This window comes from Rhinatrema bivittatum, chromosome 7, assembly GCF_901001135.1.
Source record: "Rhinatrema bivittatum chromosome 7, aRhiBiv1.1, whole genome shotgun sequence".
In the NCBI taxonomy this organism is placed as follows: Eukaryota; Metazoa; Chordata; class Amphibia; order Gymnophiona; family Rhinatrematidae; genus Rhinatrema; species Rhinatrema bivittatum.
In genome coordinates, this window is record NC_042621.1 from 259,916,068 (window position 1) to 259,941,783 (window position 25,716).

Below are 25,716 nucleotides of genomic sequence, written 5' to 3' on the forward strand. Positions count from 1 at the left end.
GCTTTCTGGGCGTCGGAACGTATAGATTCGTGACCAAGTAAGCGCCTAGCTCAGCACCCGAGCGGCAATAATAGCTAGGCGCCCAGAAAGGCTAGGCATTTTGGGTCACGAATGTATGCCGTCAGGTGCCCAGAAAGGTGCCTAGCTCAGTGCCCGAGCAGCAATGATAGCTAGGCGCCTTTCTGGGTGCCCGATCATGCAGATATGCGAGCAACTAAGCGCCTAGCTGAGCGCCCAAACAGCAAGGTACGCTAGGCGTCTTTCTGGGCACCTGATCGTGCAGATTTTTCTGCCACGAACCGAGCACATGCGGCCTAAGAGCCTGGCTGTTACACTCTGCGGGCGCAGTGGCTGCTACCGCTGCTGCTCACCTCTTTTTGCTGCTTTGGCTCCGTTGGACGAGCTCGTGGCCTCTGCCAGCTACCACTGGCCTTCTGGCCTCCGTTCCCGGGCCTACCTGAGCAGCATGGACACTGCCAACCGCCATCTTATCCCCTGGGTTCCCTAGGCGCGTGCACGCGCGCTCCCGACCTGCTTTAACCATGTCATGGCGGGAACCTTGGGGGTGTCCCCATCTGATGACGTCACTCAACTCCGATAGTTAAGCACGCCAGCCCAGACAGCCGGCGACTTGGCAACGAGTTCACTTGCTGTATCTACCTACTCTCACTTCAGCGTTGTTCAGGTCCTGCTTCCGTGGTGTGAGACTATCGTGTACCCGCTCATAGGGGGCCCTTCCTTGTCTCTCGGCTATCCGCTCCTCGAAGGGCCTTTCACCTGGACTCCTGCCTGCCTCATTTCCCGAGGCTTTCCACGGATCTACTACTTGTCTTCAGTCGCTGTGAGTACCACTGCTGTGGACCCCTGTTGTGATATCTACGTGGGCAACCACTTCCAGGTCTTCCCTGCTCTGCAGACCTGCGCCGTGATATCATTAGAGGAACCCTCGCCGGTGTACCCCGCTCTGCGGACCACTACAGTGATCTCCGATCGAAGAACCCTCCTATGTACCATCTCTACAGAACGAGTGTAACTATGGTGTCTGTAAATATATCGCCCGGCACCCCCGCTCCTTGGTAGTGCTGCAGCTATTGCCCGATTCCAGTCATCCGAGCTGAGTCTGACGTCAGCACCTGCGCTGTCACTCCGTGGCCTACCTCCTGAGGTCACCTTCTCTTTCTCCATCTATTTCCCTGCTGTATATCATCCCTCAGCCGAGACTCTGCCTCCCGACAGTGAGGCTCAGAGGGGCTCCTCCCCTGGGCGGTACCACCTCTCATCTCAGCCAAAGGGCCCACATGCTTATAAATCCTAACACTGGCTAAGCGCTTATCTCAGCTTCCCAGTGGCCAGCTTTTAACGGCATACGAGGTAGGCGCTTCCCTAGGCGATAGATACACCGCCATAAGGGCGGCAAGATTGTTGTGAATTATCATGAAAATATTTGCCCTGTTTTCTGCAGCACAGTTATTAGAAATATTAAAAATACTTTCCAGGGTCATACTTTCACTTAGTAGGGAGACCCGTTCGCTCGCTTTCATGCGTGGATTATCGGCACAGGTTTTGAGTGTGGATGCAGCCGCTTATTACATAGGCCCTGTACCACGCTTAGGTACGCGCATTTTTCCGTACGTGCACTGATTTCTGCATGCAAGTCATTTGCATAATGTATTTTTTTTTTTACATCCCGCAGAAGCAGTAGCTTCAGCCACGCATGGTGATCAAAACCCGTGCACATAACGAGCGCTTGTTTTGCCGCGGGTCTTATTACATCTCCAGGTCACCTAGATCTTCCTGCAGTTCACCCTGAACTCCCCCAGTTCACCCAGACCTCCCACCCAAAAACTGCAGACAAGAAGTCTGATTTCATGTGTGCCATTCAGCTAGCAGGAGTGAAATTGTGCAGACAAGTTGGCCAACGTATACACATACATTTCTTATAAAATAGCAACTGCCACGTGTATTTCTTGACCCTGCCCCTTTTATGGACCAGTAAAATGTGCACATGAATCCAAAATTATGTGCGTACTTTCAATGCTTATAAAAATAGCATGTGTGAAAATACAGACTACTTATGTGTGGAACCCCTTTGTAAATTTACTCAACATTGTGTACTGTGGACAGATTTGAAAGTTGAGCTCCCTGAGGCCAATATTCAGTAGGCCGTTAGCTGGATGACTTGTACCGTATATTCAGGTGGGTAAATGTTCCGCCGAAAATACTTGTTTAAAGTTATCCGGTTACATGTATCTGGCTAACTTTTAAAACCTAACCAGCTATGTTTAAATATAGCAGGTTAGGTTTTAAAGTTATGCAGCCTCGTGTGGCCGGATAACTCCCTACTTACACAGGTATCTTGAAGAGATATCCGAGTAAGTAGCACTGACAGCGAAGAGACTAAAAATAAACAGGGCCAGCAGCTCTACTCTTCCCCTCCCAATCCATAAATTTTAGATATAGGCCCTCTTGGGCCGTGTACCCCCTAATCCCAAACCTCTCCTTTTACAAGTCGCTGGGCACCCCCTCCCCATATTCCCGGTAGCATACATCAGATAGGGGGTGCCCTTCCCTGCCCTCCCCCCTCTATCTCACCCACATACAAAACCGAAAAAAGATGCCAGGAGTGAGGTCTCAACTCACCCGGCGAGCCAGCGCTACTTCTGTCTTCTAAAGCTGGAAGCATAAATTACCTGTTGTGTACACTTTCAGTCTAAGAGTACACAGGGCAGTTTACGCACGAAGACTGTAAATTTTAGACAGGCGCATGGGCGCACATGTACACATGTTCACCAGCCCGCACCCAGAGATGCAGCCATTTTATAAAATCTGTGTGTATATGCGCACGTTATAAAAATAGCCTTGCCACGCACATATGTGTGCAACTTTAAGTGGTCGTGCGTCTATGCACGCAAATGCCTCGTAAGTGGGGGGGGGGGGGGGATTTTAAGATGCGCGCTGATGCCATTACCAGTTTTACCAGTTCGTTCCCAGTTCGCCCAGGTAAGGAACAGGTCTTCAAAACCACCCTAGTTTAATCACTTCCCTTTTAGCCTTGACCCTTAAAACCCGACCAATCTATTTGTCTTTATTTTATATCTTGCACATCATCCATAGCAGAAGTAAATTTACACGGCAGGGGACCCCAGCATGCTCCTGTGCGTGTAAGTATTTACGTGCAGATTTCAATGTGAAATCCAGAAATGCCCATGCTCTGCCCAGACTGCTCCCTTGTCCCACCCCTTGTTTGAAATGTTTCATTTTTGCACGTAGCACCAACTACACGCATACATGGGCAACTTTTAAAATCTGCTTGGCGAGCGCTGGCCCAACTTATACACATATCTCCCAGGTTTATTTTTTTATTCTATTTTACTAATTTTCTACACAATATTTGTTTTAGTTGATTTATGTTTATTTATTTATTTTTTTTTATTTTCTTTTTGTTGGAATTGTTGTGAACCGTTTTGGTCAAACTGTGTTTGTGAAAGACAGTATAGAAATATTTTAAATAAATAAATAAATACATGGAATTAATTAACTCCAGTGCAACCCCAGTGGATGGTGTCCGTTTCCAAAAAAAGGAGAAAGAGGATGTCGTCATCACTGCTTTGAGGCCCGGGCTCCAGGCCTGGGCCTGACCCTAGGCCGATGCCCAGGCATTGGGACACAACCTTCAGGCCCTGGCATTGGGTCTTGGTCAAGGCCCCGGCATCGGGACCCAGCTTCCTTGCTGGGCTGTGATGTCAAGCATGGGCTCGGGCTCCAGCCTTGGTCAAGGCTTAGGCATTGGGACCCAGCCTTCAGGTTGGGCCCAAATGTTGGCCCTGGGTTCATGCCAAGGCCCAGGCATCGGGACCTGGGCCAGGCTGCAGCGTCGGGCCTGGGCCATGGTCTAGCCTGAGGACCAGGCATAGGAACCCAGCCTCCGGGCCGGACCCTGGCATTGAGCCTGGTTCCGGGTCAAGGCCCTGGCATCAGGACCTGGCCTGGCAGCTTCTTCGTATACCCGACAGATCAGGTATGTGAAACTTTTCGGGGGGCTTGAGTCTTGGCCCAGGCCTAGACCGAGACCACGGCATCGTACTTGGGTCTAGGCCATGGCCACGGCCCTGATGCATTCTTTTTAAACGTATGCATCGAATAAGGTTCATTTTATTCAGGGGGGTGCCCTCAATTCATTTCAGGGCTCCAACAATGAAACAAATTGTCCTGGTCGTGTTTTGCACATTCATTTAAAACGAAGAGCACATCCCTAAATATGTTAAAATCCTCTGCTCAGTGTGCAGCAGTAGGCAAGAAAGCAAACAGAATGCTAGGGATTATTAGGAAATGAATGGAGAATAAAACAGAGAATATCATACTGCCTCTGTATCACTCCATGGTGCATCCGCACCTTGAATATTGTGTAACCGCATTTCAAAAAGATACAGCAGAATTAGAAAAGGTACAGAGAAGGGCGACCAAGATGATAAAAGGGGATGGAACAATTCCCCTATGAGGAAAGGCTAAAGAGGCTAGGGCTCTTCAGCTTGAAGAACAGACGGCTAAGGAGAGAGATAGAGGTGTATACAATGAGTGGGATGGAATGGGTAAACGCAAATTGGTTGTGTACTCTTTTAAAAAAAACAAAAAAACCCAAAGACTAAGGGACATGTAATGAGGTTATTAGGTAATACATTTAAGACAAATAGGAGAAAATGTTTTTTTACTCAATACATAAATAAACTCTGGAATTTGTGGCCAATGCATGTGGTAAAAGCTGTTAGTGTAGCTGGGTTTAAAAAAAGTTTGGTCTAGTTCCTGGAGAAAAAGTCCATAAACTATTAAGCTGGGCTTGGGAAAATCCAGTGCTTATCTCAGGGATAAGCAGCATGGAATCTTAACTGCTCTCTTGGGATCCTGGCAGGTGCTTGTGGCCTGGATTGGCCACTGATGGAAACAGGATGTTGGCATTGATGGACCTTTTGGCCTGATCCAGTATGGCAAATCTTATGTTCTTGTGTTCTTATTTTTCAAGGGAAGGATCTCGTATTTCTAGATTGAGATCTGGGTGAAGTAAAGAAGACAGGGTACCTTTCCCTTTTTTTTTTCCTCTGGTTATTGGAAACCTTTTGGTTGTGAGGAGGACATTTTTCTACCCTTCCTACCTCTTTGGTTTTCCCTTTTTCTATGAAGAACTGTGTTTTTTTTTGTCTTTTTTTTTTACCTGAGTACCCTAGGGCCCAAGGACTCTTGTTTTCCCATATGAAGGAAACGGCATCTCTCGTTGGGAGAGAACCTTAGGACCATCTGTGTCCTCAGCAGCAATGGATTCCCATTCATTCCCAGAGAGGAGGAGTGAGAGCAGGGAGAGGAGGACCAGTAGCACCACTTACAGGAGGTGTATCCACGAGCCTCGCAATGATATCGGCAGGAAGAGAGGAGCGTAAATGTACCAATGAGAATATGGAGGAACTGGCCTTAAGTGGACTTCACGTTGAGAGACTATCCTATTGGCCATCGATTGGGAGGAAGCTTAAAACTGGCTTGGAGAGTGACTAAGAGTGATTAATTGATATTCAATAATTGGCTTCACATCAGAATTAATTTAATGGAAGTAAAAGGTCACAAATTTATTGAAGATCTAAGTTGTAAATTGGATTTGTAATTACCCAGAACTGTAAAGAATCCTTTTATTCCGTCTCATTATTCATCAATAAATGTATAGTTGCGAACCTTGTCAGTTTTCTTCATGCTTATTATTGCTGTTTACAACCAGGAAATCATTAGTGCTGTTTACCATTGACCTTAATGCTTGATTGAAAGCCAAAACAACGCACAGGGCCTAGAAGAGTAAGCTCCCCCCCCCCCCCCCCAAATCAGGGAATTCTGGACACTCAGAGAAAATTACTAATCAGGAGAGGACTACGCCATCTTAAACCGTGATTGAGGCGTGGCCTGTAGGGTCCTGGGGTGGGACGTTAGCCCAGGCGTTACAACCATATGCCCACAGCCTCTGCCCAGACTGAGTGCTGTGGCAGAGCTCAGGGATTACAGCAGCAGAAGCTCTGAGGGTAAGGGACGGAATGTGCAAGCCTAGTGGCAGTACAGACCCGAGAAGTAGCAGTAAGCTGCGTAAGAGCGTCGAGACCCAGGTCTAAAACAGCAGTGCTGTGCATCAGAACCGGTATACACGTGGAGGGTGTCTTTTAAAGGGATTTCGGCAGGTAAAAGAGAGCTTAGCCCACAGAAATTGCCATTTCGAAGAATGTGTAAATTTAAACGCATCAGGGAGACGGGGGCGGGGAAAAGAGATGGAGGGTGGTCACAGTTTGCATTTACATACATACTTTTCAATTTTGAAAAGTTATGGGGCAGATATTAAAAGGTACGTGTGTGGCCTATATTTGTGCTAAGCTACCTGGCGCGCACAAACGTACGCCCGATTTTATAACATGCGCGCATATTATAAAATCAGGAGTTGGCGTGCCCAAGGGGGTGCACCTTGCGTGCACCAAGCCCTCAGGGGAGACCAGCTGGCTTTACCCGTTCCCGCCCCCCCGTACCTTTATTTACTTGCGTGCGCCGGCCAACTGTTGGCACACAATCCCTGGCCCAGCAGCCGTGGAGAAGCCTCTGGCCACGCCCACACCCCACCCCACAGACCGCCCATTTTTTCAAGCCCTGGGACTTACACGTGCCGTCGGGCCTTTTGAAAATAAGCCTTACGCGCGAAGGGCTTTGAAAATCAGCCCCTATATGTGGAAATTTCCCCTCCCCCAAAAAACCCTTTTCCCACAAGAAGTAGCAGGTGTAACTTTTTACAGGTATTTCTGGCTTTGAAAACTGGTGTAGCTTAGGCCTGCAGCAGCCTGTGGATTTCTGCAGGCTGATATACAGTTCTCCCCTCAACCTGTAAGCTTTCATAGCGCCCATTGTAAAGTTGAATGGATTTTTTTTTTCCATTTTCATCACCACAGCAGTAATTCCATCCACATTTCCCTGGATGAATGCAGGGGCATAATTGGTTCCTGGATCACCTGCAGCAGCTAGAGAAACAGAGGTGAAGCGTAGCAGTGCAGTGGGCTGCTCGCTTATGCACTGTGGATGACTTGTTTGAAATTCATATTTAAATCTGGCTGCCTATGATCAGGGAAGTAGACTGGATCGTCCTCACCCTGCTAGAACCACTAAAATCTGATGTGCGTCCGACCTTGGCTACTTTGAGTGACATTCTGCGTCTTTTTAAGCGGGTTCACAGACAGATGTGACATGCCTAGACTTCAGGGTAGGAGGAAAAGCTTTGGCCTGGCAGGAGAGCCCACCCCCACCTCGGTTCCTGCTTTTCTTATGTAGTTCGGTTTTTGGAAACGTGGACGCATTTCTTGGACCCCGCCCTTTTTAACTCGAGGCCTCTTCTTTGTGTTTTCGTCTATCTTCACGGGAACCTCTCCTTCCTGTCCCTGCGAAGCTCTGCGCGCACACAAATGGTGATCCTTATAACATGTTATGTGCAGACGACCTCGTGCGTTTCCCATCGCTTGAGGAGGGCCCTCGCACCGTGCAGGACCTTGCTGAGGCCACCGTCCTCCTCGCCAGTGGAAAGAGCTAGGACCCTGGTGGACTGACGCAACAGGAAGAGGAAGTAGTGGCCTTTGTTCTTTAGCCCGGCGAGCAGCACTGGTGGTCCCTGCCGACGCTGGAGCTTATATTTCAGGCACAGGCAGGCCGAGGAGCGGGTAACTTCTCCCCGCCTGGGCCTGATAGTTCACACCGGAGCTGGAGAACTTCTGGGCGCCAATTAGGCAGTGGCTGTATTAGCCTGCTTCACACGGGGCTATTAAGTGGTTCTGCTGGCTAAATCCCTCTTCTTAATAATTTATGCTCCATTTTATTACGGTTGTGCTTTGATTTATGAACTCTTTTATGGTCTGAATGTGCTCTGGGTTTTTCCAGTCGTTGAAGAGTGTGCGTTGTAGGACTGAAAGGTAACATCATGCTTGGGGGAGGGAAAGGAGTGGCAGGCTGCTCGAATTGACTGCTTTCCAGTGCTGTGTATCCTATACATCTGTTCCCTATGGCATCCAGTGCATGTATGCTCTTGACGAACTCGACTTCTGGGAGAAAAGGAAGTTGGATGAGCTTTCACTATTGCATCTTCTTTCTCTCAGCCCCAAACAATCTTATATCCTTAGCCCCCATTTCCTGCAGCAGCTCAGGTAGATTCTGCGGCACAAGTTAGAAAATTCTGCTGCAAAATTTCTCAGATCATATGGCAATTATTTGGCAAATTGGTATACATTTGCATAGATTTGTACATTAAATGTCAACTTTATTGTACTTTAAAAATATATTTTCCAGTCTTTTTTATGTGTTTGAATAACTGTTTTGTTTTTCTTTGGGTTTTTGAGTGGGGGGAAAACAGATCTTAGTAATTAGTGCAAGGAAGGAAGAATGGAAAGAGGATCAGAGAGGGAGAGAAAATCTGGAGGTGGAGTTCTAGGATAATGGGTGAAGAGGAAGCAGAGGGATGGAGGATCACCTGTCCCCTCTCCTCCTCCTCCTCCTCCACATGCCTTTGCTCAGTTGGTGCAAGTTCCCTTTCTCATACACACACCTGGTGCTGATCCTCTGGCACTCTCACACATACCTACCTGTCTGCTATCCTCTCTCTCAGCTACCCTCCTATGCCAGGCCCCTCACTCTCCCTCTCCATGCCGATTCTTTTACACTAATATCTCACAGCTGATCTCCTAATCCCACTGCTGATTCGTATCCTCTCATCTTCCACCTGCTAATTCTCATGCGCTCAAGCCCCTTTCCCCTGCCGATTCCCAGATCCACTCTCCTGCTGCCTAGCGTCTGACTGCCACTTTGAACCACATGGGACAGGCCTCACGGTTTAAAGCAGCTATTTGGGCCCCAAGCAGTAGAGAAGCAGGCTGTGACATGAGGCACTGCCAGTCACCATCACCTCCTGCTGGTGGATGAATGCGGGGTTTGGGGAGGGGATTTTGTACATCTGCATAGACCTGGCCTGGCTCAGCTAGCTGCTGCTTCCTGGACTCGGGCCCCTGGTCAACCAAGATGGCCGCCCAACTGGGGGAGACTGGGAGCCTTGCTTCAGCCCTGCAATTGGGAGGTGATGTCTAGATTGAGACCATGCAGGATGGACTCGCAGGAACAGGGCATGCAGTGCCAGGCTTTGTTCTCTGCAGCATTTCAATATCTGTTTTTTGCATTTCAAATGTAGGTCTGGACTGCCTCACCATCATTGGCTAAACCATAGGGCTATGTCCGGTAGGCGCGTTCACCATTGTCAGGAATGGTGATTTTTTATATGGTGCTAACAGCGTCGGCTGTGTTGTACAAGATGTAGCTAAATACATTAAAACAGGTAATAATTAAAAATAAGAATGCGAGGGGATTCCTTCCAAAACCTAGCGCGCAGCAGATAGGGGATCATCAGCGAAGAGTGGTGAGCGCCGCAGCGTGAGTTGGAAAAAGATGAAGACAAGGGTAAGGGGACGTAGTAGGGTGGGAGGCCAGGAAATGCAAATGAAATGTTTCCTTGAGGAAAAAACAAAAAACTATGCACCTTCAGGTGGGGGACTTAAAAGTCCAGAGAAACGGTCTTCAGGAGCATCAAAAATATCACCTGAGGCTGCTGGAGACTGTTACATTTTTGACCCAGATATATGTGTGCGCCCGCCGGATATACTCGGTGCATTTTAATTGGAATAAAGAATAATGGCCAGGCATATCTTCATTCCCCACCAGCACATTAAGCAGCTCTAATGCTGCTCAGGAGAGCAGGGTGCTGAGTGCATAATGACCAGGGTAATTGCCTGTGTACAATCGCTCCATTGCAGGGATCCTAGTCACTGCTCCGTAATTTGCTCAGGGGAATATCAGGTTATAAAGTCCTCAAGTAAGGGGAAAAATTGTGCAGCCACTTAAATTTTCTGATATGCAGAATTGCGGAGGATAGAGTCCCCCCTCCCTTTTCGACACGTGGGAAAGGACTGCTTGGTCACCGCCGGCTCGTGCCAGCCGCTGGAAAGGGTTCCAGTTTCTGAAGGATTTGCAGAAGGAAAGAAAGATGCACGCATGGGGCGGGCGCATAGTAAGGTTAGGACAAAAAAAGGTTGAATTAGCAGAGGCTGCAAACTTTAACGGTCAGCAGGGCTGGTTCCGCCTGGACCGACTCTCCTGGCTGGTGTTAGCCGGCAGTGACCACCTTAATCCGGGGCCGTGGCATCTTGATGCAGAGCCCAGAGTTACCTCGGTGGGGAACGGCTGTGAAGTAAAGATCTTTAAGAAAGCTCAGTTTAATACTTTACCATCGGCTGATGACCTGATCTGGGGAAGAAGTAGAATTCCCACCTTATTCTTGGAGAGTTGAAGATTAGCTAAGGGGGCGGGGGATTAAAAAAATGAATATATATATCCAGACCTCTTCAGTTTTAGGGGCTAGAATGCTCGTGCTCCAGATCGTCAAGATCGCAGAAAATCCATGCAGCAAACTGATAGTGAGAGAGAAATAAATCGCATGGCGATATCATGTACTGTATGTATATTTGAAGACTGGCCTCCGTTTTAATGCACAATAAAATCCCCGGCACGTCATTGCGCATCCCCCTCCCCCTATAGGGGGCAGAAATAGAAGCCATTTCCGTGGATTAAAACCAGCATATTTCCGGTAGAAATGGGCTTTTGGAAAATTGCTCGCCTTCAGTGTAGGTAAAAGTATGCTCATTGAGGAACAACGTGCGTAATTGTACCTGCCTTATGCAAGGGGTGTTCCTGGGGGTGGGGGGTACATTTTCAAAACTGTTCAACAATGCAAAGGAAAAGCAGGTGCCGACCTCTGCAGGTGCCGACCTCTGCAGGCACTCCCCCCCCCCCCCCGGGCAATAATCACAGCAAACCTTATCCGGGTAGTTTTGCTTTGAGTATTGGTTCTAATTTCGCGGGCAAAAAGCAGTCTCGGCGTTTGCATCGATGCGGGGCAGTTTTCATATCGTCTCCTTACGAGGTCCTGTTCGCAGCCATGTACCAGTTTTATGTACGTGCGTGGCTATTGTAAAACTGACCCAGGCTCAGGGAGCGTAAACACACGTGCGTGACCCGGTTTCTCATGTACAATTACACGTATCGCTGGGGGAAGCATTCCGGGGATCGGAGTCTGCTTTTACTTCGCCCTCCCCAGAGAAGACGTGTAACTTTCATGTGAGCGATCGTGTGCACGTTCTCAGCCAGTTACCCGGGGATTTTCAGAACGAATGTGTGCGCTTTGAAAATAATCGGTGAAGTCTTGAGTGTAAAATGCACCCGCCGACTTTATACTGTGCAGGTGGCTTGAAAATCACCCTTTTAATGTGTAGGGATCTCACCATTAAGGGTGGGCTAATACAGGTTCTATGCTTACAGACTGAAACACATAAAATGGTGGGTTTTTTTGGTTTTTTTTTTGAGCCCTCATGGCCTCTGTGTCTTTTTGTGGCGATCACAATTTGTAAAACAGATTGCACATTCCTTGTCGACAAGTGGATCACGGCTCCAAAAAAAAGTGGAATTGGCTCATCCCTGCTGGAGACAGCCTGATTTAATTTCTCATGGTAAATGTGTGTCAAATATTTCATTCCTTCATGCCGCATGTGCAATTTCTGTCTTCTTCTCCGTAGGGTTAGCCGCAGAGAGCATGCCGACCCCTTCATTGAGGAACTGAATCCAGGCGATGCCTCAGAGCCAGAGGGGCGGGGGACAGGTGAGAAAGCTTAAACCAACCCTTTGCTCCAGCTGGTAAGAAATAATGTAAGGTTTGTTGCTATCTGCTTTGCCTTCTGGAGCCTCTGTAACACAGGAATAAGCCTGGGTGAAATTTTAGCCCCTTTCATCTGCATATAAGCAATTAAGATGGGTGAGAGTGTTTGGGAATTTAATTAGCTATTCATCTGTTTTTGACTTGCAGTCAGATTGAGGCCGTGCATGTGTTAGTGCACTGCAAGCAGTAGGGTGTGGATCTCACGGAGGATGAGATTTTAGTGTGGTATTTTAATGTCTCAAATATATGCAATTGTATCCCTGCTTTTGGAGCTGATGTAATAAAGTGCACTAGGGAGAGCATACAGTTTAACCCACAGTTGGGTGTACATATTTTGTGCATAAATTGTACTGTTGATGCTGCAAGGAGTTTAACGCACAACAATGTACATTCCCTTTCATGCAAATCCCTTGCAAATGATGGCATTAGTATTATGAAAAATGTAATCCTCTTGATGATCAATGAATCCAATGTAGTTCGAACAAAACGTTGATTGTTGACTTTATTCTAAATGCAACACCTATTTTTTTATTATTTACCCCAAAAAGTTATGTGAATGTTTTATTATTTTTATATTTTATACATTTTTCTACTTTTTCTAGGACCTTCATAATACCCCACGGACAGAGAGCAATGCTACTCCATTTTTTCACCGCATAGGATCATTTGGTCCGTAATGTCCACACATAATTTTTAACATTTTTTCTCTTTTTTTGATAACTAAATAATACTTGCTTTGTTGAATAATATTTAAAGTACTTCCCTTTTCGGGTGAGTATTCAGTTATCCAGTCCAGAGATTAGTGCTCTCTGTCCGCGGGATATTATGAAGGTACTGGAAAAAGTATTATTTTTATATTTTATTCACTTTTTTCTAAACATTCACATAACTTTTTGGGGTAAATAATAAAACATAGGTGTTGCATTTAGAATAAAGTCAACAATCAACGTTTTGTTCGAATTAGTTATTAGCCTGTATTGCAGAGAGGTGCGCTGGGTTAGCTCATGTTTCCTTGGCTTGGAAACTTAACTCCTAGTCGGAGGAAAGTTTCTAGGGCTAATGTTTAGTTTATAGTTGGAAGCTAGAGTTCCAGTGCTGGGGCCTGTAGTCAGGATTTTATGTGCAGAAAATGTGCCTTGTGCACAAAATGATTTCTGCACTAAAAGCATACAGAAAACATGGTTTTGTGCATAAATCATGTTTTATGCATGCTTAGCATTTTCTTTATGTACATTTTTGGGTTGGTGTGGATTTTTTGAATCCTGATGCATTAGCATACTATTAACTTATTGCATCTGGAGTTTAAAAAGCATTTGTAGTGTACACGTTAAGAAGCTGTGTGCTGCATTTCTGTACACAGTTTTAACACTCGACTTATTATATTGGCTCCTTTTTTTGGCAAATCAAAACTACATATGTGCTAAATCCAGGACTGGCAAATGCTGTGCAGATGACTTGAAGTCAGTTGGTAATCCTAAAATTGCACCACCGCCAGGATTGGTCATTGGATTGTGTCACTGCCATGCTCTTCATTACCCTCTGCCAGAAAAATGCAATTTGTTGTCGATGAGGGCTTGTGTATGATTCTGAGAATGGCGCTGGCTGGCAGGGAGTAGTCCTTTCCGAAAGCATGGGAGGCCAATGGGAGGCGGTAAAACTTTGGGAGCTTTTCCAGTGTTCTTGCCCAGCATGTTCCTGTAGTACTTTTACTAGGCAGTCGAGTGTATGTGATGTCAATGCTCATCCAAGCAAATATATCGTTATCTGACACATGCAACTGGGCAGTTACTGCTGTCCAGGAGGAATGAAAAGCTGTGGAGACAATATTAAAGGTTTTATGTGGGCAAATTGTAGCCTGCACAGCATTTAGCTAGACAAAGAAGTGACACTGGGGACGTCACTGAGCATAGTTCAGCTTTGGTCAATTAGAGCTGATATTCAACACTGGCTGGTCAAAGTTACCTGGCTAACTAACTCTGGTTGGCCAAATTGCAGGGCCTAAAGTTAACCGAAGAATTTCTTTCAGCTGAATACTCAGATAAAGTTAACAAAATAGAGCTGTCCAGTTTACTTTATCCTCATGTGGCCGGCTGAATGCCTGCCTCTAGCTGTGCATGGGTCAGCCCTCTGTGCCTTATAGTTCTCAGATGTTCCAGCTGAAACGGTAATTGTGCTCACTCCCCTGCAGGTGGCAGCAGAGCCCCATTTACTGATGCTTCCAAGCTGTACATGAAAAGGACAGGGTGGGGTGACTATCCCATGCATTTTTCTACACAATTAGATTGTTAGTGGGAGCCCAAAAAGTATGTTAGAAGTTGGACCCCGAGGGCGTCGCAATGCTGAAATGTGTGTTTGGACCTGATGGCGTGCGATAGGTTTGGTGTGGTTTTTTTTTTTTGATTCTGTACACTGCTTTGGTGTACTAACGGCCAGGCAGGCAGTTGATAAATGTTTTTAATAAATAAATAACAAGGAGGGGAGAGACTGGACTCAGTAGGATTACAAGCTCCTGTTACCCAGCATACAGGCCGATACAGTAAAGTGCGGCCGCGGTTACCCTGCTTCTAACCCGCTTTCTACTCACAATTTGGCCGCGTTAGTCCAACCCGTGATTCACTATCCCTTTTAACCCATCCTTACCGCTTCTTTAAATCAACGGGAATCCCTTTCCGCCCGCGGCATGTATATGAGATGTAAACGCTCCGATTAGCTATTCCCTCCCATACAGTAACGTGCGCCCCGATTATCGCTTTTTAACCTGCAGTTTTGCCGCGTGTTTAACCTGCTAATTTACCACCTACCCTTATCCCTGCGTTAGTGTGGAGCGTCAGATCAGAGAGACAAAATTTCATGGGCAAACGACCCCCTCACCCCCCGGGACAAGAGCCAGGATAGGGCAAACTTTCCCCCAGCCCCCGCTCACCTGCCCTGGTGGCGTCCATGGTGCCGGTCTCCCGTGCGGGCGCGCTGACAGCTCCGGAGCAGGAAGGAAGGACCTGTTGTTTCCAGCATAACCTAAACTCTTGCTTGCCCAACCTAAAATCCAACGCACCGGGAAAGCCACTCTTCAGATCGCGACTAATCCCATCCCCCAGCCCCCACTCACCTGCCCTGGCCGCGTCCATGGGTGCCGGTCTCCGGGGCAGCCCCAGTCCTCTCTCCCATCCTCCTGGGGGCAGCCGGCGGCGAGAGCAGCCCGGGGGGATCGCGAGGTGGCTTCCAGCAGCCCCCACCGGTGAGGGTGCATGAATGCACGCCGTGACCTGAGCGCCCGGCTGGACGTCCGAGGTCACGGCGTGCGCCCATTCACCATCACCAGCGAGGGCTGCTGGAAGCCGCCTTGTGATCCACCCCGGGCTGCTCTCGGGAGGATGGGAGAGAGGACTGGGGCTGCCCCGGAGACCGGCACCCATGGACGCGGCCAGGGCAGGTGAGCTGGGGCTGGGGGATGGGATTAGTCGCGATCTGAAGAGTGGCTTTCCCGGTGCATTGGATTTTAGGTTTAGGTTTTCTTTTGCTTAAAGTTGGGATCCACTTCCTGGTACCTGACATTTGAAATGACAGGTACCAGCGCACCCAGGATACTGTATAGGCGCTGTATAAAGCGCCTATACAGTAAAATGGATTGCGCTTCATGGACGTGCGTTGGACGCGGCTTGCATTTGCATGCCATTTAAATGCAGTATCGAGCGGTATGTGATCCAGATTGTGCGTGCGGCAAACGCGGGTGCGCCCGGCACTAACGCACCTCTTTCTACCGCACCTTACTGTATTGGCCTGATAGTGAGCAAGCTTCAACCAGCTTAGTTCATGCCAGCCAAATTGGTGGACACGTAGTTTTGTTTGTTAAAATGCATGCAAAATTTTGTGGGGGAAAAAAGTAAAAGACCAAAAAGACCAGGTAATGTTTTAATGAGGTGTGAGAATAAAAGAACCAGCCGGTGAGGTTTATGCTCTCCTTAATCAACATCTGTATTTTTTTTTTTGTTATCGGCGTGGCCCGTAAAAATGTTTGTGGCAGTATTGCTTTGCCTTAATTCGAGAGTGACTACTGATGTTTTCTGAAATGCTCTTAGATGTGTGCAGTTCTGGAGCAGGTGGAAAAAAAAAAAAAGGCTCCATACAGATGGCTGGTATTTCATTTATCGGTCACCCAAGGACATCTTTTCATTGGTCAAGTTTCACGGATGAATCCAGAGTTGCAGCAGTCCTGCAGACCCCCCGCCAACTGTTTTTTTTCCCCTGATGTCTTGTACATTTCTGGCCTCTGAAAATCTCTCTGCTGCTGCTCTGAAAACCCAGGTGGCAAGAATTTTATAACAGGCAAAATTGACCATTTTCTGACCTGCATGTGAACCACATGAAACCAACTAACTCTACAGTGGGGAGAACAGGAGGCCAACATTTCTCCAAGAATTTGAGTTAAATTAGTCAGTGCTGACTTGATCACTTGTGATGCAAACATCTTGAGGCACACACATGTCAAGACCAGAGAATCATGGGGGAGGGGTGGTTTTGGTGTTTTTACTTTTCAGATAACTGGGGGGGGGGTTTCATTGATTTTTTTTTTCCTTTAAAGGAATTATTATCTAAAGGTCTCCAAACTGTAGCTTATAGCCCAGGTTTGGGCAAACTACAGCCAGCGAGCCAAACTTAGCCCAATAACCGAGTTTATCTGCCCCATTGTAGCCGGTCTGCCAGCACTTTGCATCGATGTCATCAACCGCTTCCCTCACTACTCATACCCTGGAAGAGCTGCCAAATTGGGCTGTGAGTGCAGTGAATGGAAACAGGGCGGGGCTCTCTTCCAGCAAGCAAACTACTCTGTAGTTCAAGGAGTGCAGCCACAGGCAAATCTGGAGTGGAGCAGTCAGGGTACTGTGGAAACAGGTGAAGCAAAAGCAGCCAGAGGGCTGGAAGGAAAGAACAAGATTGTATTTCTGTATAGTGAGAGTTCCCCAGGCCGAAAGGCTGGGTCAGAGGGAGGACCTGAGGCTTGAGGTTTGGCAGCTGCAAAGGCCAGCCAGGATAACTGAGCAAGGGAACTCACGCTCAATAGTCCAAGCCAGGCAAGAGAGTGAATGCCTAGAGTGGTTGGACAAGGAGTATCAACAGTTCTTGGAGGAACTGGCTGAATTGCTGACAGAGGGGTCCAGCGAGCTGGCCAGGTTGCAGCATCAGTCTGAGATTGGCACTACAGGTGGTCTTGAGGAAGACCCTGTAGGGTGCCCAAGCACTACTAGGAGTCTAGAAACAGCTCCCCTGAGAAGCCCAGAGAAGGGGGCATTGAAGAACCCTGAGAGAGGGGTCACAGAAATCCCTAGGGAGGGTGACACCGACTGCTCAGGAGGGAGGCAGTATTGGAAAGTCAGAAGTCTGCGCTACAGGAGGTCCCAAGGAAGACCCTGTAGGGTGCCCAAACACTATTGGGAGTCCAAAGACTACTCCCATGAAAAGCCCAGAGAGAGAGTAGATGAAGTGCCAAGTGAGAGGCACCATAAAGACCCCAGTGAGTGAGGCTACTGAGGAGAACCCAGAGGAAGGAACCTCAGACAGCCCAGAAGGTGGCGATGTGGAGTTCCCAGCAAGTGAGGCTGTGACAGAGCCAGCGACCGGCAAATGTGCGAGTGGCTAGAGAGTGCTGAGGGGGTACCAGAGGAATCACCGATGGAGGCACCACAGCCACACTAAGAAGTTCTGCTGGGGTGGAATTTGAACCTGGAGCCAGAAAGATTTGGTTAAAGGACTGAGAGTGCAGGTGGCACATTGGGTGGTATTAGGGCAGTCTAGGGTTACCCTGGGATGTGGGGGTGAGCATAACCCTAGAATCCTAACCACAAGCCTAACTGGCGGGTGGCCTGATAAGCAGGCCTGGGAAGGTGAGGCACTCCACTGAATGGGATCCAGGGGAAGTGAAAATGCTCAGACCAATGGGTCCAAACTGAGGGGGAGGTTATATGTGAGGCAGTGCCCCTAGTTCTCCCTTGAACTGGTGCAGGACCAGGCTAGGTGCCTGGTCCCTGTTAATTCCTCTTGTTGGAGAGAGCTCTGTGAGTGGGACCCAGCAGGGGAGGAATAAGAGCTGGAACCCAAGTGAGGTTAGTCAGACCAGGCCCAGGTCTCCAGGAGGAAGGCAGCTCCTGTAGAAAATTGCTGTCCAAACACTGAGCTGTAATGAAGCTGTGTGAGTACTAAGCGAAATGGTACTAACTGTGAGTAATTGGAGCTCACTGTTCTGAAGGTAAAGGCAGTCTACTAATGTGTATGTGTTAAAGTGGCAAATAAAGATAAAGTGTTTTAAGAAAGGTTGGAGTCAGTCCAGGTTTGAATCAGGGAATCTCTGCTTGTTCCCACAGTGTGCCTATGGGTGAAAGAGCATTGTGTGTATGGGTGAGTGAGAGACAGCATATGTGTGTATGGGTGGGTCAGAAAGCATTGTGTATGTATAGATGAGTATGTGTGGGTGAGAGACACCATGGGTGTGTATGGGTGGGTCAGAAGGCATTTTGTGTGTGCATATGGGTGGCTGAAAGCATGTGGGTGTATGTATAGGTCAGAGAGCATTGTGTGTGCATAAAGGTGAGAGATCGCGTTGTGTGGATGTGTGTTTATATAAGTGGGTGAGAGCATGTTGTATACATTGTGTGTGAGTGAGAAAAAGAGAGCAACAACCCCCACCCGCTTCTGCCTGCACAACTAATCCATAGCAATCTCAGGGCATCTGGAAATAAAAAGTTCCAAGGTATGGAGAGTGGGGAATTTTTTCAGATCCTTACTAGTTTTAATTGTGGGTATTTGATGTGTAGGTGTTGAAATATTTTATGGGTGTTTGAAACATAGTTTGAGTTTTGAACTATTCAGATGTTCTATTTGTTAACTGATTTGAAGTCATCTTCTTATTTGTATGGTTGCTGCTTTGGTCCTCACTGGGTGGTGTATTTGCCACTGTAACTGCCCACCACCCCCTCCCCGCCCATGGAGTTCTATGGGGGGGGGGGGACTCCCCCATCCCTCTCTATGTGAGCCAGCCATTTCTGAAATAGTATTTTTTACAAGATGTTTTGGGCCTTTATTCAGGACTCATTAACTCATGGGCTTGGTACCTAGAGCAGATGTGTTAATGACAAAGCTCGGAAGAGGCTGCCATGATGCTGCTCTCTCAAAGGGACGGGAAGCGCTAGAAGGTGACCTTCCTTCTCCTCTGCCTGTAGGCTGGACACTGCTGTAGAGTGCTAGACTCGGGAACCGGCTGACTTGAGGTGGGTCCCTTTGATAGCAAGGGAACTCTGCTGCCCTTACATTGGTCACTGCATTGGGCAGTAGTGCTGGTAGAGTCCATCCAAGCAGCCAGTTGCTGTGATGCAGGGATAAAACTGGGAGCAGAGAAGGCATTTTTAATTGAGGTCTACCTCGTGCTCTTTTTAGAGTAGCAAAAATGACAAAAGTATATAGTGATGATGTTCGGAAGGTTGATGTTCCCGCCAACTGGATGACCATCCATATTTGCTAGTTTTCTATCTTTCTGATTGGGGTTGCTTGCCTTTACAGTGCTTGGGACTTTTCTTATTTCACTGAAACATAGAAACAGAGAAACATGAAGGCAGAAAAAGACCATATGGCCCATCCAGTCTATCCATCCACCCAATTAATTTAGCATTGTAATTCCCATCACTTCCTTAGAGATCCCCTAAGAAAGAAGAGGACCTTCACTGGGAGGGAGCCCGTTTTCCTGCTTCTCCAATGTGCCGGCCACACGGTATTACACAGGCAAAAGCCCAGGACATCACCGGTGGATCCCATCCCATCGGCGGCTGAAGAAAGAGAAGGCCCGGGAGGCCGCCAGAGGAACCCATCCCACTGGCGGCCAAAGAAAGAAGACGACCCCTGCCTCTCCACTATGCTAGCCACACGATATTCCAAATACGTGTGGCCTTTGGCTAGCACCTGCTCTATGCTGATCTCACAAGGCACAAGTTCAGCATAGAGGAAATGCTATTCCCACAAGTTTTGAACAGCGCAGGACCAGCTCAGGAGGAGGAGAGAAAACAGACTTCCCTCTCTGCTCTCAATATGAGCAGGAGAAGGCCTTCACTTTTCCCGCCTGCCTCTTCCCTCCCCATCGACTCATTTCCCCCAGAAATAATACCATCACTCCTGCTGGGATTCAAATGGTATTTAATGGACAGATTAATGCCGCAGCATCAAGGCAATGACATCAAACAATATGACACAATAATAACTGAACTCATTAATAAACAGAACTAATGCAAACAACATCCTGCCTTGACATATCAATGTATAAGAAATTTTCTCCCCAGGTGACCAGTGCCCCATTCACTAAATCAACAAGCCGTTGGCTGCCAAAAACATTGAGGGATCACTGGCAGACTGAGGTCTTGACTGTAGAATTCACCAACCTCAGTTGAGCGCTGCTCAAACCATGCCCCTTTTCTTCTCCCCTGGCCGCCATCGAAGTGCCAGGGCTCTAGGTCTCTGGGTTGCGGGCCGCTGGCCCTGGGCCTTCTTTGCCCCTCCCCCCATGTCCTCCCCACAGGCTTCTGCCCATTAACTAGGATAGAATGCATGGGAGGTTTGGGGGGCCCTGTTAAACCGGCTAGTCATTCCACCTAAATGCTGCGACTACCCCTGCGAAACCTCTTGACTTACCCCAGAAAACAAGAGGGGGGGGGGTATGGTGGGACACTGCTCTGTAGGCTGTGCTGCTGCAAAGAGCCGCTGGCTGCCTCAACCAATCGTGGGACGTCCCAACTTCTCTCATCCCCCATCTCCACCCCTCCCATCCCTCACCTTAATCCCTTTCTACGCTACCGCCCTACCCTGGCCTTTCTCTCCAGCCTCCCCCACTCTTATTGTATCCTGGTCCTTTATAATCCATCACAGGATCTTATGAGGAGAAGCTGAAGGATCTAAATATGTAGACCTTGGAAGAGAAGAGGTGCAGGGGAGATATGATACAGACCTCCAGATACCTGAAAAGTTTTAGTGATGCACAAACTTTGAATCTTTTCCTTTGGAAAGAAAACAGTACAACTAGGGGTCAAGAAATGCAACTCTAGGGGGGACAACTCAGAACCAACATTAGGAAATATTTCTTCACGGAGAGGGTGGTGGATGCCTGGAATGCCCTTCCGGAATAGGTGGTGAAAACAAGAACAGTAAACGAATTAAAAAAGGCATGGGATAAACACTGTGATCCCTAAAGGCTGGAGGTTGGAAATGAAGAAAAATATATATGGGGGTAACCTGCATGGAGCAGCAGTTACTACCCTTAACAGAAGACATGGGGAAAACTACCCTTAACTAATTAGCCTTAATGCTTTTGATGCAATTGCAACATCACTTTCCGCTTTGGTGGTGGGGTAAAAAAAAAGGGGATTGGATTCAGACGACAGTCAATGCTGGGCCCCGACTTTTACAGTCCAGGGTGTTGATATGCAAACATTTGGAGAAAAGCACAGGACTGCTTCTATGGCCAAGTCCAAAAGCAAAGCACATTCAAGCAGCATTGTCTGAATTATCAAGAAGACTGCTCACCCTCTAAAAATGTTGCTAGCGGTAATTTTGTGATGGGTTTGACAGTTGCTTGGTTTTGATTGTAAATATTACTACTCTTAATATAAGACTTGGGGGGGGGGGTAACTGGCATGGAGCAGCAGTTACTAACACAGAAACATAGAAATGACGGCAGGAAAGGACCAACGATCCATCCAGTCTGCCCAGCAAGCTTATGGTACTTTCTGCACTTATCAGTTTCCCAGACCATCAAGGTCAGATCCCTTGTTGGTTTCTCTTCGAGTCCAATTCCCCGTTACCTCCTGCTGTTCAAGCAGAGATCAATGTTTGAGTTGCATCAAGAGTTTCGTGCTTATTGGTTAAGGGCAGTAACAGCTGTATCAGTAAGTTACCTCTATGCTTATTTGCTTTCCCTGAATGCAAAATTCAATGTCCGTGTTTGCTATCTGAATCTGCTTCCCATTTTCCTCTTTTCCCCCTGCTGTTGAAGCAGAGAGCACTGATGGAGTTGCATCAACAGTATGAAGGCTTATTGGTTAAGATTAGTAACCGTAATACCAGCTAGTTACCCTCATGCACTCATTTCTTCATTTCCATCCTCTAGCCTTTAGGGATCCACAGTGTTTATCCCATGCGCCTTTGAATTCTTTCATTGTTTTTGTCTTCACCACCTCCTCCAGAAGGGCATTCTAGGCATCCACCACTCGCTCCGTGAAGAAATATTTCCTGATGTTGGTTCTGAGTTGTCCTCCCTGGAGTTTTATTTCATGACCCCTAGTTCTACTGATTTCAAAAGAAAAGGTTTATTGTTGATTGTCCTTAACATAAATCTTGGGGGTAACCTGTACAGGGTGGCAGTTACTATGCTTAAGAGAAACATGGGGGTAATCCCCATGGAGCGGAAGTTACTACCATAAGAAACTTGCTGGGCAGACTAGATAAACCATTTGGTCTTTTCTGCCTTCATTACTATGTTACTATAATGGGGAGCCTGTTTACATGCCTGGGTGTGTGTATGTGAATGGAAGCCTGCCTGAGGGGTGTGGGTGTGTGTGTGTGTGTGTGTGTGTGTGTGTGTAAGTGTAAATAGGAATCTGCCTGAGGTGTGTGTGTATAAATGGGAGCCTACCTGGGGAGAGATGTGTGAATGGGAACCTGCCTGGGGTGTGGGAAGCATGAATGGGACCTGCCTGGGGCAGAGGGGAGGGTGAATGGGAACCTGCCTGTGGTAGGGAGTGTGAATGAGAGCTTGCCTGGAGGGGGGGGGGAGTGAATAAGAGCTTGCCTGCGTGTGTGTGAAATAGTCTGCTTGGGATGGGGGTGTGAATTTGTGGTGTGAATGGGAGCCTGCCTGGTGTGTGTGTGTGTGTGAGTGAATGGGAGCCTTCCTCAGGGTGGGATGAGTGTGTGTGAATGTAACCTGTTTGAGTTGTATGTGTATGTGAATCTTTCCCTCCACTTCCCCATTAATCTACAACCATCTCAGGGCATCTGGAAATAAAAAGTTCCCAGGTATGGAGAGGGATATTTTTATCCTTATTTGTTTTGATTATTGCTTAGTGTTTGTATCTGCTGTTTTGAAGTATTTTATTGGTGTTTGGGAAATTTTGGATATTTTAGTCCTTAACTGGTTTGAAATATTTATTCTTTTTATGAATATGGTTTTACTATGGATGTTTATATTTCTTGATTTTTTATTGTTTTTATCTTTTATGAAGAATGGTATTGTTTGTTTGTTTTTTCCATTGTTGCTCTGCATGTAAAGGCTGACTTGTTGTAGGTTCCAGTTCAGTTTTTCTCTTCACGTTTTTATTTAAACTTTCTGGTCTCTTTATTCTGTATTTGGTCAGAGTCTGTCCATGTTCTGCATGTGCGACAGAGGTGAGATATTTTGCTGGCATGTAGTTTCTGTGTAGGGTTCTAGACCAGTCTGATTTGATCTGTTTTCCTAATAGCAGGTGTATTGGTATTCTAGGGCCTGGTGTGACAGTAAGGTTGTTACTGTTTGAGTGCTGGCAGTTAGGTTTACTATATTGTAATGGTAATTCCATTTATTCATGGCTTTCTAAAGGCCAAGCCCACACCCAACACCCATTACAAAAGGTCTAATTCCATAAGAGCTCCAAGTGTCTTTTTTGCAGAGTTTTCTGATTGGCACCCCAGCAGTGCATGTAAATATAATATGCATGTTGTGATATTTTTGCCTCATAAGACTGTACTTTTGAATGTTCTTTTTTTCATGTGAAATCTGTTATAAATACATAATTTAAGTGTCTGTAAAGGGTGTGGGGGTGGCGTGTGTGTAAGACTATAAGGCTTGCCTAGGGTACCTAATACTCTTCCATTAATCAGGGGTTCCGGGGAGGAGGGGGGAGTGTGGCAGGTGTCGGTTATTAAAAATTTAGATTGCTGGAGGGAGCTGGGCTTTTTTTTTGACAGGCCTAGGTCAGAGACTGAATGAATTGGGATGGGAGGGAGAGCGGGGCAGCATAGTAATTTGTTCGCACAGGGCAACAAAAAAGCTAGCACTGGCCCAGGACAAGTTTCCCATCCAACTTTACTGAGAAGCATTTTAAAGCTGCAGAACTGATGTGGCGTTTTAAAATATTATGTATCCCCTGCTTCAACTTTTCCTCAGCAATGGGATCATATGAGAGGTCAAGGTCCACTCCAACATCTGTGCTTCTGGATTCTTCCCACACGGGGGGGGGGGGGGGGTGTGGAATGACAAATCTTTCAAGGCTCTGAAGGCTTTTTCTGGAGGTCCTCTGCAACTCCTTTTACCCCATCCACCCCTCCTCCCCTCCTACACCCCCCTCCCCATCCCCCCTCCTCCCTTATAACTCTACACAATTGTATTTCCATGGCATTGCTGTATTTATGAATACTTTGTACATAGTGATACTCTATATATATATTTGTAAATTTTGCTCATAAGTTTTGTTTAATTATTTCCCTCCTCTTTTCCCCCTCCTCATTTGTTCATATGTTAAATTCGTTATATCTGTTCGATGTAAACCGCCATCCCAGGCGCCTGTTTCAGTTACACTGTAAACCGATGTGATATCCCGGATGAACGTCGGTATATAAAAATTTTAAATAAATAAATAAATAAACAGTCCAGTAGGAAATATCACATACCATCACTACAAGTCCTGATCAAAATAAAATCTTACCGGTAAAACGTTTTGTTATAGGTAAAAAAAAATCACAAAAGGTACATGCGTTTAGTGTGCAGTCAATATAGAAAAATTAAGCTCCAAGCAATCCCAGTCTCATTCATTGGTAAACCTGCACAGCCTGGCAGTTGGTACTTTTGGAAAAGAAAGCACTCCCTGGGCACGTCCCCTGGTAGTCCCTGCAAATCTGGATGCATATCCTGGAATCCAGTGAATGGGAACTGGATGCGTCTCTTCATAAAAGGGACAGGGTGAGCTTCTACTGATGCTTCCTCAGGCAAGAACCCGTCCTCCTGACTCCTGCTGGAAAACTCTTCTCTTTACTCAATGGAAGTAATTTCCCAGGACAGCCGAGAAGTAGGGAAGTGTACATCTTTTTCTCGAGACCACCCTTGCAATAAGTCTCAGTGGTTCCCCTGGCTCCCAGGACACAGTCTCTTTATTCCCTGAAGGCCTAGGCATCCCAAACTTGAGCCCCAGCCAGCTTCCTGAGACAGGAGGCAGGCAATCCTCTCCCTTAGAGAAACTTCCCCAAAGAACCCTGCACCATCAGGACGCACAGGTTTTCTAAAATCACTGGCACCTGCCGCCGGGAAGTGCCAAACTGCCCTACCATTCCCAATCTACGTTGACCTTACATTCAAGGTCTGATGAGTCTGAGGCCTACTTGTAAGGGATAGTTTTGTTACCACCTTAGATTTTGTTTCAAGTTAATTTATTTTGGATTCTTATTCTTAAATTACTAAGAGGCTGTGTTTATATATATATATATATATATATATATATATATACCACCTTGCACAACCTTCCCATTAGTTAACATTTACCATTTCCTTCTGTCATATACTATGTCTTATTAGTCCTTTCCTCTAACCCAAAACTTTTCCCAAAGACACAATTCTGAAGTACTTCAGCTGGTCAAACTTGAAGAGAGAGTAAAGTGCCAGGTCTTTTCGCATACTGCCTAGTCAAAAAAACCGCACTCTTAAAATACCACAAAACCCATTTAACACCATCAAATCCACACCAAAACACTCCAAGCAGAGGTAGCTGGGTTCCTCCAACCAGAATCTGTCCAGTGAGATCTATAGTGACATAGGGCCCAGTTTGGAGGCTTGTCACACTTCTGTATAGCTAGTCCCACTATTGTGACCTTGAGAATCCCATGCAGAAATGACTAGGGTTATAAATACAGCA

At 46.9% G+C, this 25,716-nt stretch overlaps 1 protein-coding gene across 5 annotated transcripts in view; it reads left to right on the forward strand.

Annotated features, from left to right (window-relative positions):
• CRTAC1 (cartilage acidic protein 1) overlaps positions 1–25,716 on the forward strand; it is a 399,993-nt gene that overhangs the window by 344,118 nt on the left and 30,159 nt on the right. For all 5 annotated transcript variants that reach the window (XM_029610137.1, XM_029610138.1, XM_029610134.1 and 2 more), the window contains one exon: positions 11,667–11,749. In XM_029610137.1, coding sequence (XP_029465997.1) covers positions 11,667–11,749 — 83 coding nt within the window. The remainder of the gene's footprint in view (positions 1–11,666; positions 11,750–25,716) is intronic.